The 11,324-nt window shown below is 36.8% G+C and overlaps 1 protein-coding gene across 1 annotated transcript; it reads left to right on the top strand.

The window, feature by feature from the left end:
• Window positions 1–3,389: 3,389 nt before the first annotated feature.
• On the top strand, window positions 3,390–3,797 carry LOC141660676 (uncharacterized). The gene has a single exon (XM_074467661.1). It carries the CDS (start codon window positions 3,390–3,392, stop codon window positions 3,795–3,797), a length of 408 nt encoding a protein of 135 aa, XP_074323762.1.
• Window positions 3,798–11,324: the final 7,527 nt, after the last annotated feature.

Genomic DNA, 11,324 nt, shown 5'->3' with positions numbered 1-11,324 from the left:
GACTTATTTCTGACGTTTGCTTGTTCTGACTCAACATCATAAGTCCTCAAGTGTGTATAAAGTTCATCCAGTGACATTGTATTGAAGTCCAATCCTTTTCTGTTGGATGACACTTTATTTCTCAATTTGTTGGGTAAGGTAAAAATTAATTTCCTGTTTATCTGTTTCTGTGAATAATTCTTCCCAAGGGTACTCATTTCATCCAGAAGTTGGCTATATCTTCCAAATAACTGACTGATGCTTTCACTTGGAAGAATTTTGAACTCCTTGTACTCAGATATTAAAACGTTCAATCTATTCTTATCATCTATTCCTTCCACTATAGCTGTAATGGTTTCCCACATGTGTTTGGCACTAACACAATCTTTAATTCGATGGCGCATGTTGGAATCCATTGACTCAACTAAAAGAGATCGAAGATCTGCATCCAAAGAAATTAACCTCTTGTCCCTATCAGTATAGTCGGATAAATCCTTTGGGATTAACTCTTAAGGATTTCCACTATCTTTATCTGTAGGTACGGGATTTTCTTTCCTTGGTACAAACGGACTATTCTCTAAAATTTCTAATGATTTTCTATCCATTACTTTCATGTAGAGATTGATCTTGAACTTCTAAATCTTATAGTTGTTCGCATTGAACTTAAGAACCTCGATACCGTCAACCATCCAAGTACTCATAATTTCAGTTGTGAAAAATTTCTGCAATATACCGTCTGAAAATACAACTACCCAAACAGTCAAGGATATCAACCCAAACACTTCTTCAATCAACAACAACCAAGAACACTACGACCAATGCTCAAAATCAGTTCACACCAACGAAAGCACTCCCAGTCTCCGTTCAACCAAAATCAATCACAAAACTTGCTAACCTATAGGATCTGATCTGTATATCGATCAACAAACTCTGATACCAATTGTTAGGTCCGGTAGGTTAAATACAGAGGGGGTGAATGTATTTTACTCGTTTTTCGACTTTCTTCGCAGTGGATAATTATGTTCAACTACCAAAGTACCAAAACTAAAAACATATTTGCTTCCGGGGTTAAATCTTATTTCATTAAGAATATAACCACGAGGTTTTGCTTACAACTCCGATGTTAAACAATCGGAGCAACACGGATAAGTTCTATTACAATGAATGTTCAATACGGTTCTAGAACTAAATCCCACACACATTAACTACTATTCAATACAAATGATTCTCAATACAAAACTGAATCTGTAGTAATGGTGTGCTTCTTGTAAGACTTTGGTGTGGAACAAATCGAACATAGTTTCCCCTTGTTTTCTCACTAAATAATTCTCGAGCAATGAATTCACCGGAGCTTCGCCTTACAAAACGAGAGAGACAACTTGAGAGAACTCAGTAGAAGTGTTAGTCGATTTGCTGCAGATCTGTAATGATATAGAGGTTGGTTTTCGACTAGGAGACGTGGCTGCTTCAGAACCAAGTGTTGAATTAAACAAAAGACTGCAGTAGTCGATTGGAGAAGCCAGTAGTCGAATGAATTCTCCCTGTGTGATTTCCATGCCTTAAAGAAAGTTCAACCAAAGAAGAAGGATGGAAATCGACTTGTATACATGAAGTAGTCGACTAGTAGTTTTCCAATCTCAACCAGGAATAGCCAAGAGTCGATTTATATGTCAAGATACAAGTTCAACTTGAATTCAAGGGCTTAAGTACCTACTAGTCGATTTCAAAGAAGCCAAAATCGACTAGTAGATTTAGGTAGTCGATTTTTCACCATTGCCTTAGAATGAATTTGAAAACAAGTCAACTAATAGCCAATCGACTAGTGATCAAGCAAGAATCGACTAGTGCACTTCCAATTTGGATTAGGAAACACCACTGGTCGATTTTTCACTTCTAGAAGTCGATTTTAAAAGCTTTTGCCTTAGAGTATTTCTTGGTTGCTTCCTAGTTGCTATACACTTGCTTCTTTGTTCCTAGCTGTCATGACTTGCACCCTGCATATTCTTTATACTTAGAACTTTTCAAATTCACATATTAATGATCTTGTTTCTCCCCTTTGAACATGCCCTAAGTTTCATTCTCTTAGTTTCAATCCTGCAATTCATGAACTGTACCACTGATTGTCTTCTCGTCTTCTGATATTCGTATTTAAACTTCGAACGTTCTTCTCGAATACGAATATCACTTAACAGTCTTTCGAATGATAATACTTAGTTTCCTTTCACGGATCACTGACGCCTAGTGCAATGGTCTGGTTCACAGACGACTAGTTCCGCTCTCAGGCCTTCGTACTATAACCTTTATAAACCACTGTCAAGTCTTCAACCCTATCAAAACAGCTTCACTGAAACCCTTATGATCTTCACACTAATCCAGATTACAACTTCGAATGTCTTCAACCTTATTCCTTCGATGCATAAATATATAAATGAACTACACTCGAACTTCTGTTGACGACTTCTTCACTGTAGCTTTCCAGATCCCTGTGTATATATCATATCTTCTATCTTGTACTGATTCCAGTGGATATAGGAATATTTACAAGTCCTGTTCTATATTGAGTTATCATACAGAGTGACGCTGACACAGATGATCTTCATAATACCTTGATCAACATTCTCCTCATGTATCAAACAATCTCTCTAACCATACATTGCTGACATAGATGATCTGCATATTACTTGATCAACAATCTTCCCCTATGTCCAACAGAATGTGCCATTCTGTAGTTCTACAGGTTGTCTTCGTAGGGGGATGATTACTTGACATCTAGCGTGTACTTTTGGGAGTCTCGCTTCTGCATTCAACGGGTTGTCCTTGTTGGGAAGCTTTTAGGGTGTCTTGCACTTTGCGCTCCACACTGGGGATCACTCGTCCTTGAGTCTGGTGGGTTAGCCTCATCGGGGGGCAATGATGCGCCTTAGCATATGTGGTAAGACAGGGCAATACCTGTGATTACGAACTAGGAAGATAGCGGTAGCAGGGAGTTGCTTCATCCGTGAAGTTCTGAACGTCGTAATCGAGCCATGGGGCTCTATGACTAGGCACTCTTAAAGCTATTAAAAGATAGTAGTATGCTTGACGACTTCTATCACCCTTGGTAGTTAAAAACCAACTCTAAGATGGTCTTATACTCCTCAAAGAACTACGTACATCTTGATCCTTCCCTACAAAAGGAGGTACGTAGGCACATTGTTGGGCAAATGGTGAACAGGCTCCAAGAGGTACACACACCGACCTCAACGATCTCAGCCACCCTTTCAACAGAAATCACCACTCTCCGATGACTCTTTCGATCACCGGCCACCATTGACGATCTCGATTCTATTGACAAACCTCGAATCTTTGTTAACCAAATTCCTCCGTTAACACAAACCACTTGTAAGGTGACAACAGGAGAAATCCCGTTCATGCTCGCTTACGGGGCTGAAGCAGTCGTACCCCTGGAAAATTTTCATGTATCTCTTAGGGTTCAGGCCTTTGAGCCCGAAACCAACAAAGAAGGAACGAGGCTGGCCCTTGATCTAATTGATGAGGTTAAGGATGAGGCTAATGCCGAAATCACGGAGCATAAGAAGCGAGCCTCTTTCCACTACGACCAAAGAGTTAATGGAAGGTTCTTCAAGAAAGGAGATCTCGTACTTAGAAAAGTAGAAGCATCTGGCATAGGAGAAAGGGGAAAATTGATGCCCAACTGGGAAGGCCCCTACAGAGATAAGAAGACTTTCAGTCGAGGTTCTTACAAGATTGAGACCTTGGACGACATTGACGTCCCTCGTACCTGGCATGCCCTCAATCTCAAAGTTTATTATGTTTAATTAATCCTTCTTAAATATAGAACTTAGTATTTATTTTGAGTAGACCTAAGGTTCGACGAAATCAATTCAGGACATTTAGCCCGTAGTAGGACATATCTATCGATGTAAGGGTTAAAACCCATTTCAAGACTATTAATGCAAGTTGCTTCTTATATCTTGACTTTAGTTCTTTCTATGTACTCATGCTTGAATGTATGACATGAATTAAAAGCTAAGTACTAAGTAGAAAAACAAAACAAGATAGGAACACAAACGAAATGCATTAATATAAAGGCCCCGGTGGGCATACATGCTGAGATCCTGAAGGATCTTAAGATTAGGTCTCTTATCAACAAGGCTTAAAAAACATAAGTAAATAATTCATTAAGGGCCACAGATGCCATCCAGAGTCTGCCGGGATCACTCCTCACCATTCCACTACCCCTGGCCATCTCCACCGTTGCCATGGCCTCCGTATTGGTTTTCTTCTGAAGAAGAAACTGAACAGCGGTCTTCAGGAGGCTACTTTGAATTTTTCATGGCTTTTTAGCTGACCAAAGTTGAGTCGTCCCGAAGAATTAAGCCCCTAGGAAAATCTTGAAGACAAGCCGAAGAAACACACTTCGTCCGAAAAACTTTCGACCGAAGTCTGGGGACATTTTGAAGACCCGTCTAGATAAATTTATTTGCTACATGGTCCGAAGATATATAACCCATTGGGGGTAGAAAAAAGCCTAAAGAGGAGATTCAACCCGAAACAGGCCTAGTAAAGCATTTAGTCCGAATAAACCTCACGACCTTGAAGCTTGGGGAGGAAAAGAAGGCACGGAACATCCACAACCTTGGTTTCTCTCAACCAACAAAGAGTGGAGAAGAACTATAAGTAGCGGTCCAGGTTTGTCCATTAAGACACATAATCCCATACACATAATTACATCTTACACAATCACTTGTACGTTCATATTTTACCCATGAAGGACCAATTACTGATTCTCACACCAGATATAAATCGGGGGGATAAACCCTCACATTTTTCTTCTTGCAGGTCTGGCTGAAGACTGTACATGCAGAAAATTGGTTCCAATATTACGAGTGGCATTATTAATATTGAATGTACATATGGAAAATCAGTGGTATCAAAATATACTCATCTTGAGGTGACCGGTTCCCAAATCAAATTAAAAAAAATATATAACAAATTTATTCCTTCAAAGAAAATGTGTGGTAATCGTTCCCACTAAATAGAAATAGTTAAAAAATATGATTCTATTAATTGATTTGTAGATTACCTTTCTTTTTGGATTTGGATGTTCTATAGGCATTCGCCCTGGTCGTGTATATATACCGTGAAAAAGGATTGGCCTTTGTAAATCAAAATTTAAATTTTGAAAAAGATAAATTTTTCCGGATATTATTGTAGGTATAAAGTAAAAAGGTCCCAAGATTCTCGTAGTAGCAAGCAAATTAAGACTCTGGTACCTCAAACAACTACCTTCTTCTAGAAAATAAATATACAAAGTCACAAGTGACATAAATTTAAGGTTAAGTACTAAGTAACTCCTATTTTATTTAGTGTCAAGCTTAATATATGGATTTCATCACCAATGTCGGTAATTTTTAAATTAAATATTACTAGTCTCTGCAAAAAAAAATTACAACAAAAAATACAGTAATGTAAAACAATATAACTTTTAATCTTTTTTAGATAAATCATGAAATTATTTCAAAAATTTTATAAAATAAAAAGGCCAACAAGATCGGCCAACAATATAAGCACCCCTAAGAGTGACCTACTAGTACTTTTGTAAGAAAATTGTAGTGATATATTATATACATGCTATAATTATTTTATTGACTGTGAGTCCAAATATAGATATTACCAATATCAATATTTTTAAATTCAAATATAAAAGTACTTTTTTTTATAATCTCAATCTAAAACAAATCTAGGATACTCAAGAATGTAATAATGTACAATAATATAATTTTTAAATTTTTAAATTTTTAAATATAATTCATAAAATATATCACAAATACTATATTTTCGTTCATATTAAAATTCACATTGTGTAAGGTGTCCATTGTAATTTACAAATGAAAAATATCCCAACCTCGCACTAAGAATATTCAAGCAAAAAATGGCACATACCAGGCTTGTGCATATCAATTTGTTTAACATCCAACAAATTCTCATGAAAAAAGAGATGTGCCTTTGGGACTGCCAACGTAGGTGGTGGTTCACTTCTTGCCTTAATTAGATTGGCTTCATGAGGTTCTTATTTGAAGTTATTGGTTTATTAGAGCACAAGTCGCCCTCTCATAGTTGCTCCACTATTAACCATTTCTTTCAAATTCTTACTTTTACAGGCCAAATCGCTATCTTTCCGGTTATTTCCTTTACTAAACCCTCATTTTTGTTACCCCTGCACCTATCTCGGGTCCAAATTTGGCATATTTGCATCTTCTTGTTCAAAGTCCTCTAAAATCTGAAAAAGGTTAAGACTCACAAGGTCCAGTTGAATGAGTTGAATCATTGTACAGGCACTACAAGTGTCCAGCTTCCCCCTTTATCATTGTTAATTGCAGTTTGTACCCTAAAAATTTTCGGTGAATTTTTCTTCAAAAATAAAATTATAGGAGAACTTTGAGTGCAACGCTAATGTACATGGAGACTTAGATATTTACCATCACATTGCACCATTTTCTTATTCTCTATCTATATCTATTAAATACATTGGCATCTTTATCATACAGGATAGAAGTGAAATTTTGGTATAATATCAAATTCACTTTTAATATAATAATTTATTATAATATTAACAATCAATGATAATTTTGAAATTTTACTATACATTCCATTCATCTCATTCACTTTAATCATATCAATTATTTAGGTACAAATATAATGTGTCATATAAATGTGTGAATTTGATTTATCTTTAATATGTATGTAAGATATATACTTCCGTACATGTGAACTATTTGTTAGTCTGTATTTATTCTTAAATTTTTTCTTATTCATAATTACCTCTTCAAGTTTATTTCTATAAAATTGATACTACTAAAATTTCACACTTATGCTGAATATTGTAACTTCACGATGAATCCTATTTTGAAAATAAACAAACAATCATGACAAAGACAAAATTACCAAGATAATTGGTAAAATAAACATGAATGACTAAATGGTGATGACAACTGTTAGGTCACACACACTGTAGAGGGGGTGAATACAGTGTATAATACAATCAAATCGAACTTTAATATATTAAGTAACAGAAAACAAACTTTATTGAAACAATAAACTCTGTTACAGTATGGAACTGTTACCTCTCAGTGATGAACAGATATCACGAGAGCTGCTAGGGTTACAATAAATAATCTTCTCGAATATGATAACACTTATAGTGTAAACCCTATGTCTGTGTTTATATACTACACAGTTACAAGATAATCGCTAATTGATATGGAATATAATTCTGCTTCCTAAAATATATCAATCAGATATCTTTTCTTCCAAATATTCCATTCTTCACGGAACTCCTTCTTCATGCATATCTCTTCTTATGTTTATCTCGATCTTTTTTCCTTTAATCAGCTACTGTCCTAATCTGAACGTCCTTCAGCACTTAAGTTCTGATATCTAACTTCTGATGATTATCTCCTGATAATATAAGTACTGATATCCTTAAGTCCTGACTTCCAGTATAAGTACTGATTAATGGTTAAGTACTGACTTGTCCTGTTAAGTAAGATCTGAAATCTAAACATAAATTATATTAGCCATGACATTATCAAATATATCTAACAATCTCCCCCAACTTGTAAAATAACATAATATACAAGTTTAACAGATATTTGATGATGTCAAAAATATTAAGTACAAATGCATGAGAATTAGACTAGATAACTACAACTTACAGTCCTTAAAGCTTTACCAATATTCAACTTCTGATAACAACTTCAGTCTGTACAAATATCAGAATTTAAGCAGTTGTAGATCTTTGACTTGGCTTCATCATCTGATCTCTCTGATGTCAGGAGTTGTTCTGAGATAGTTCTTCAACAAACATTTCTCAGCATATCTGAGTTCATCAATCATTCTCCTTTTGGCATCTTTAAGCTCTGCAGTATCTTCACCAATTTGAAAGATTGCAGCTCTGAGATCATTGATCTTTGCTTTTCTTATATCCTGATCAAATAAGCTTTATCAGACTCAAGATTGAATTCAACAGCCCTGTACCCCAGAAAGGTAGTTATAAACTTAGCAGTGTTGGGCTTCATTTCAACTATATCACCATTGTGATCTCTGTACTTTGGAACGTATGTGCTGTCAGACTTAACAGAATAAAGCCTTTTCTGTCTCTGAATCTGTTCTTTCAAATAGTTTGCAGCAGTTCCTGTTATTCTGTCATCCACTTGAAGTAAGAATAGTACATGCTCCAATTCTTCAAAATACTTCAATGGAATGGCATTTTGTCTTATATGATAAACCCTACCATCTGTCATGAAATACAACAAGATGTATTTTTTCAAGTAGGTATGGTAAACCATTTGTACAGATTCTAGTTGATTCAATCTCTCAGGAGTTGCTCCAATACCTGGTTCACTCAAGGAAGTTGGATCATTGGTAGTGTTATGTATTCTTCTTTCATCAGCACTTCCCAATCCAGTTTTAACTCTTGCTTCCTTTCCAGTAACTACTCTTGCTTCAAAACCACTTGTAGTAGTCTTCAAAGGTTGAGTCTGTTTTGCTTTAGTGAATCCTGGTAGGAGTGTTTTTGGTCTATCTTCTGATATCAAGTTAACTTGAGCTATGTCAGAGGTTACTTGCTTCTTCTGAATATCAGAACTTATAATTTCTTGACTCTGAACAACTTGAGCCATGTCAGAGGTTGTTTTAAGAACTTTTCTTGAAGTCAGAGCAAGATCATCTTTTTCATCAGTAATTTCTTCATCATCAGGAGGCACATAAACCTTGATAGGTTCACCAATCTTTTCTTTACCCTTGGATCTTGGATCTATCTGCGGTTGTGATCTAGCCAATGTTGCTTCAGTATGTGTCCTTTCTTTGATCACAATGCCTTTGAGTTTTGGAAATGACTTTTTACCAGAAGCTTCAGATTTAGATGTGACTTTCTCTGATTTAAGCCTGGCTTCTTCTTTCATTAAACTCTCCAAGTCCATTCCTGGATTTTCCTGAAGAAATAACTGTCTTGACATTTCCTCATCAAGATCTAAAAGTTCATCAGAACTTATCCTTTTACCAGTAGCAGAACTTATTCTTTTCCCAGTATCAGAACTTGTCCTTTGACTAGCTTGTCTTGATGTGAATCCTCTACCTTGACTATGACCTCTACCCATTCCAGGGTTTCCTTGATCATCTTTTTCATCATCCTTTCCTGTCAGTGTCCTGTCAGTCTTGCATTTGGACTTAATTACTTTCTCCCCCTTTTTGGCATCAGCAGGTAGTAGAAGAGAGATAAGCAATTCCACTGGGGATTGGATTTCAGTCAGTTGTGATTGCTGAGAAGCTTGATTTTTCAGAATATCATCAATCTGAGCTTGTTGATGATCTTGAGTCTTCTCGATATAAGCAATCCTGTCAATGGTAGGTTGGAAGAACTTTTTCTTATCAATTTTCCAAACTTGTTCCTGTTTGATAAAGTTTTCCTGAATCTTGTGTAGCTCTGCATGAGTAGTTGAGTGAAGACCTTGTAGATGTTTAGTACTCAATGCAGTGACTCTAAGCTGGGTTTTGAAATCATCAGAATTTAACATTTCATCAGCTTTAGTCAAGTGCTCAGCAAGATGCTTTTCAGTTGGAACACATGAAACTGAGTTCCATTCCTTAGTCCACTCCTGACCTGCAGGAGTTTCACTCCAAGGTACTGGTGCTTCTCTGGTAACAAACTTCTTAACCAGTTCAGACTTTAGAATAGTCTGTTGAGGAGCATGTCCTGAAGGACCTGCTATATCAGCATCTGCAGTTGGAGCAGCATCACCAGTATCTCCAGCATTTGCAGCATCAGAACTTACAGAATCAGTATCCTCTGATAAAATAACAGTGTGAGTAGCAATGGAGGCTTCAGCATCCTCTAATTACTGATCTTGTTCTAAGTTCTGATCAACAGCCATATCCTGATGCTCACCTAAAGTCTGATCATCAGCATCTTGATGCAGAGTAGGTGTTGTTGATAACTCTGGAGTTTGAACAACATCAGTAACAGGTGTTGTGGAAGGATTATTTGCTATTGGAGCTTCTAAGAGAATTACTTCAGGCACAACCAAGTTTTGAACATCAATATCAGCACTTGTGCCTGGATCAACAGGAGACACAGATGGTGTGTTATCCTTTTCAGAAACAGCTTCCTGAGATGGAGTTGATGGAGAAGAAGTGACTGGAGCAAATTCCTTATCTTGTGAGATCAGAGATTCCTGATCCCCTTCCTTAGTTGCTTCCTCTTCATCTTCTGAAACTGGCCTTTTTGCCCTCTATTTCTTGTATCTCTTTGTTGATTTGGATTCCTTGGGAGTTTCAGGAACTGTCATTCTTCTAAGCCTTTTGAGAAGCCTAGATCCCCCAATTCCAGAATCCTTCTGAGAAGTCTCTTTCTCAGCTTCACCTACAATAGGTTCTGAAGAAGGAACCTGTTCCTCAGTATCAGATTCATCTCTCAAGGCAATCCTCCTTCTCTTTTGAGGTGTTTGAGGAACAGTCTTTGTCCTCTTTGGCTTGGAGGATGAAAGCTTCACAGTAGGTGCTGAGGATGAGGGTTGAACAGTCTGTGAAGTGGAGAGATAGGATTTGAGATATGTCCTAAGGGTAGGTTGAGTAGAATGAGTGGTAGGTGCTGAGGATGATGGTTTTTGGGTGTTTGTTGTTGGTTGGACATCAGAGTAAACAGATCTATAAGTATCAGGATTAGCATTTACTAGGATCTGTTTTACAGACTGAGGAATCTGTAATGGTCTAACCACTGATTTCTTAGTGTCAGCATTTACCAGGTCATTAAAGTAGCGTTTTGCAACTTTAAAAGGTGGGGTTGAGGAACTGACTAATTGAGGTTCATCAGTACAAAAAGTATAAATAAGTTGACAGAATCTAGCAAAATAGACAACATTCCTATCCTCTGTCATCCTATCCCCAATAAAACCAATTATATCAGTTGCAAAATCAAAATGAGTTTGATTGATAATAGCATACCAGATATGCTGACTCAGAATTGGGATAGCATCAAAATTCGAACATTTGTTCCCAAAAGCTTTGGTGATGCAGTCGAAGAAGAAGCTCCATTCTCTTCTGATATGAGCCCGTTTCAACTGCCCAAGTTTTGCCAAACTCCGTTCATACCCCAAATTTGCCATTAAATCCTGAAGAGCTGATTCTTCTGGAATTGAAAAAATACAACCTTCTGGAAGATGTAGAGCCTTGCGTATTGTACCAGGAGTGACTGCATAAGAAGAATCACCCACTTCGAAAACAATACTAGGAGTGCCATATTTACCACCATCATCAAAGTGCCCAGTCCACCAAAACGTCAGAAC

Source organism: Apium graveolens, chromosome 5, assembly GCF_009905375.1.
Source record: "Apium graveolens cultivar Ventura chromosome 5, ASM990537v1, whole genome shotgun sequence".
NCBI classification, from domain to species: domain Eukaryota; kingdom Viridiplantae; phylum Streptophyta; class Magnoliopsida; order Apiales; family Apiaceae; genus Apium; species Apium graveolens.
The sequence above is the reverse complement of the archived record's forward strand: the minus strand, read 5'-3'. Positions and strand labels throughout refer to the sequence as shown.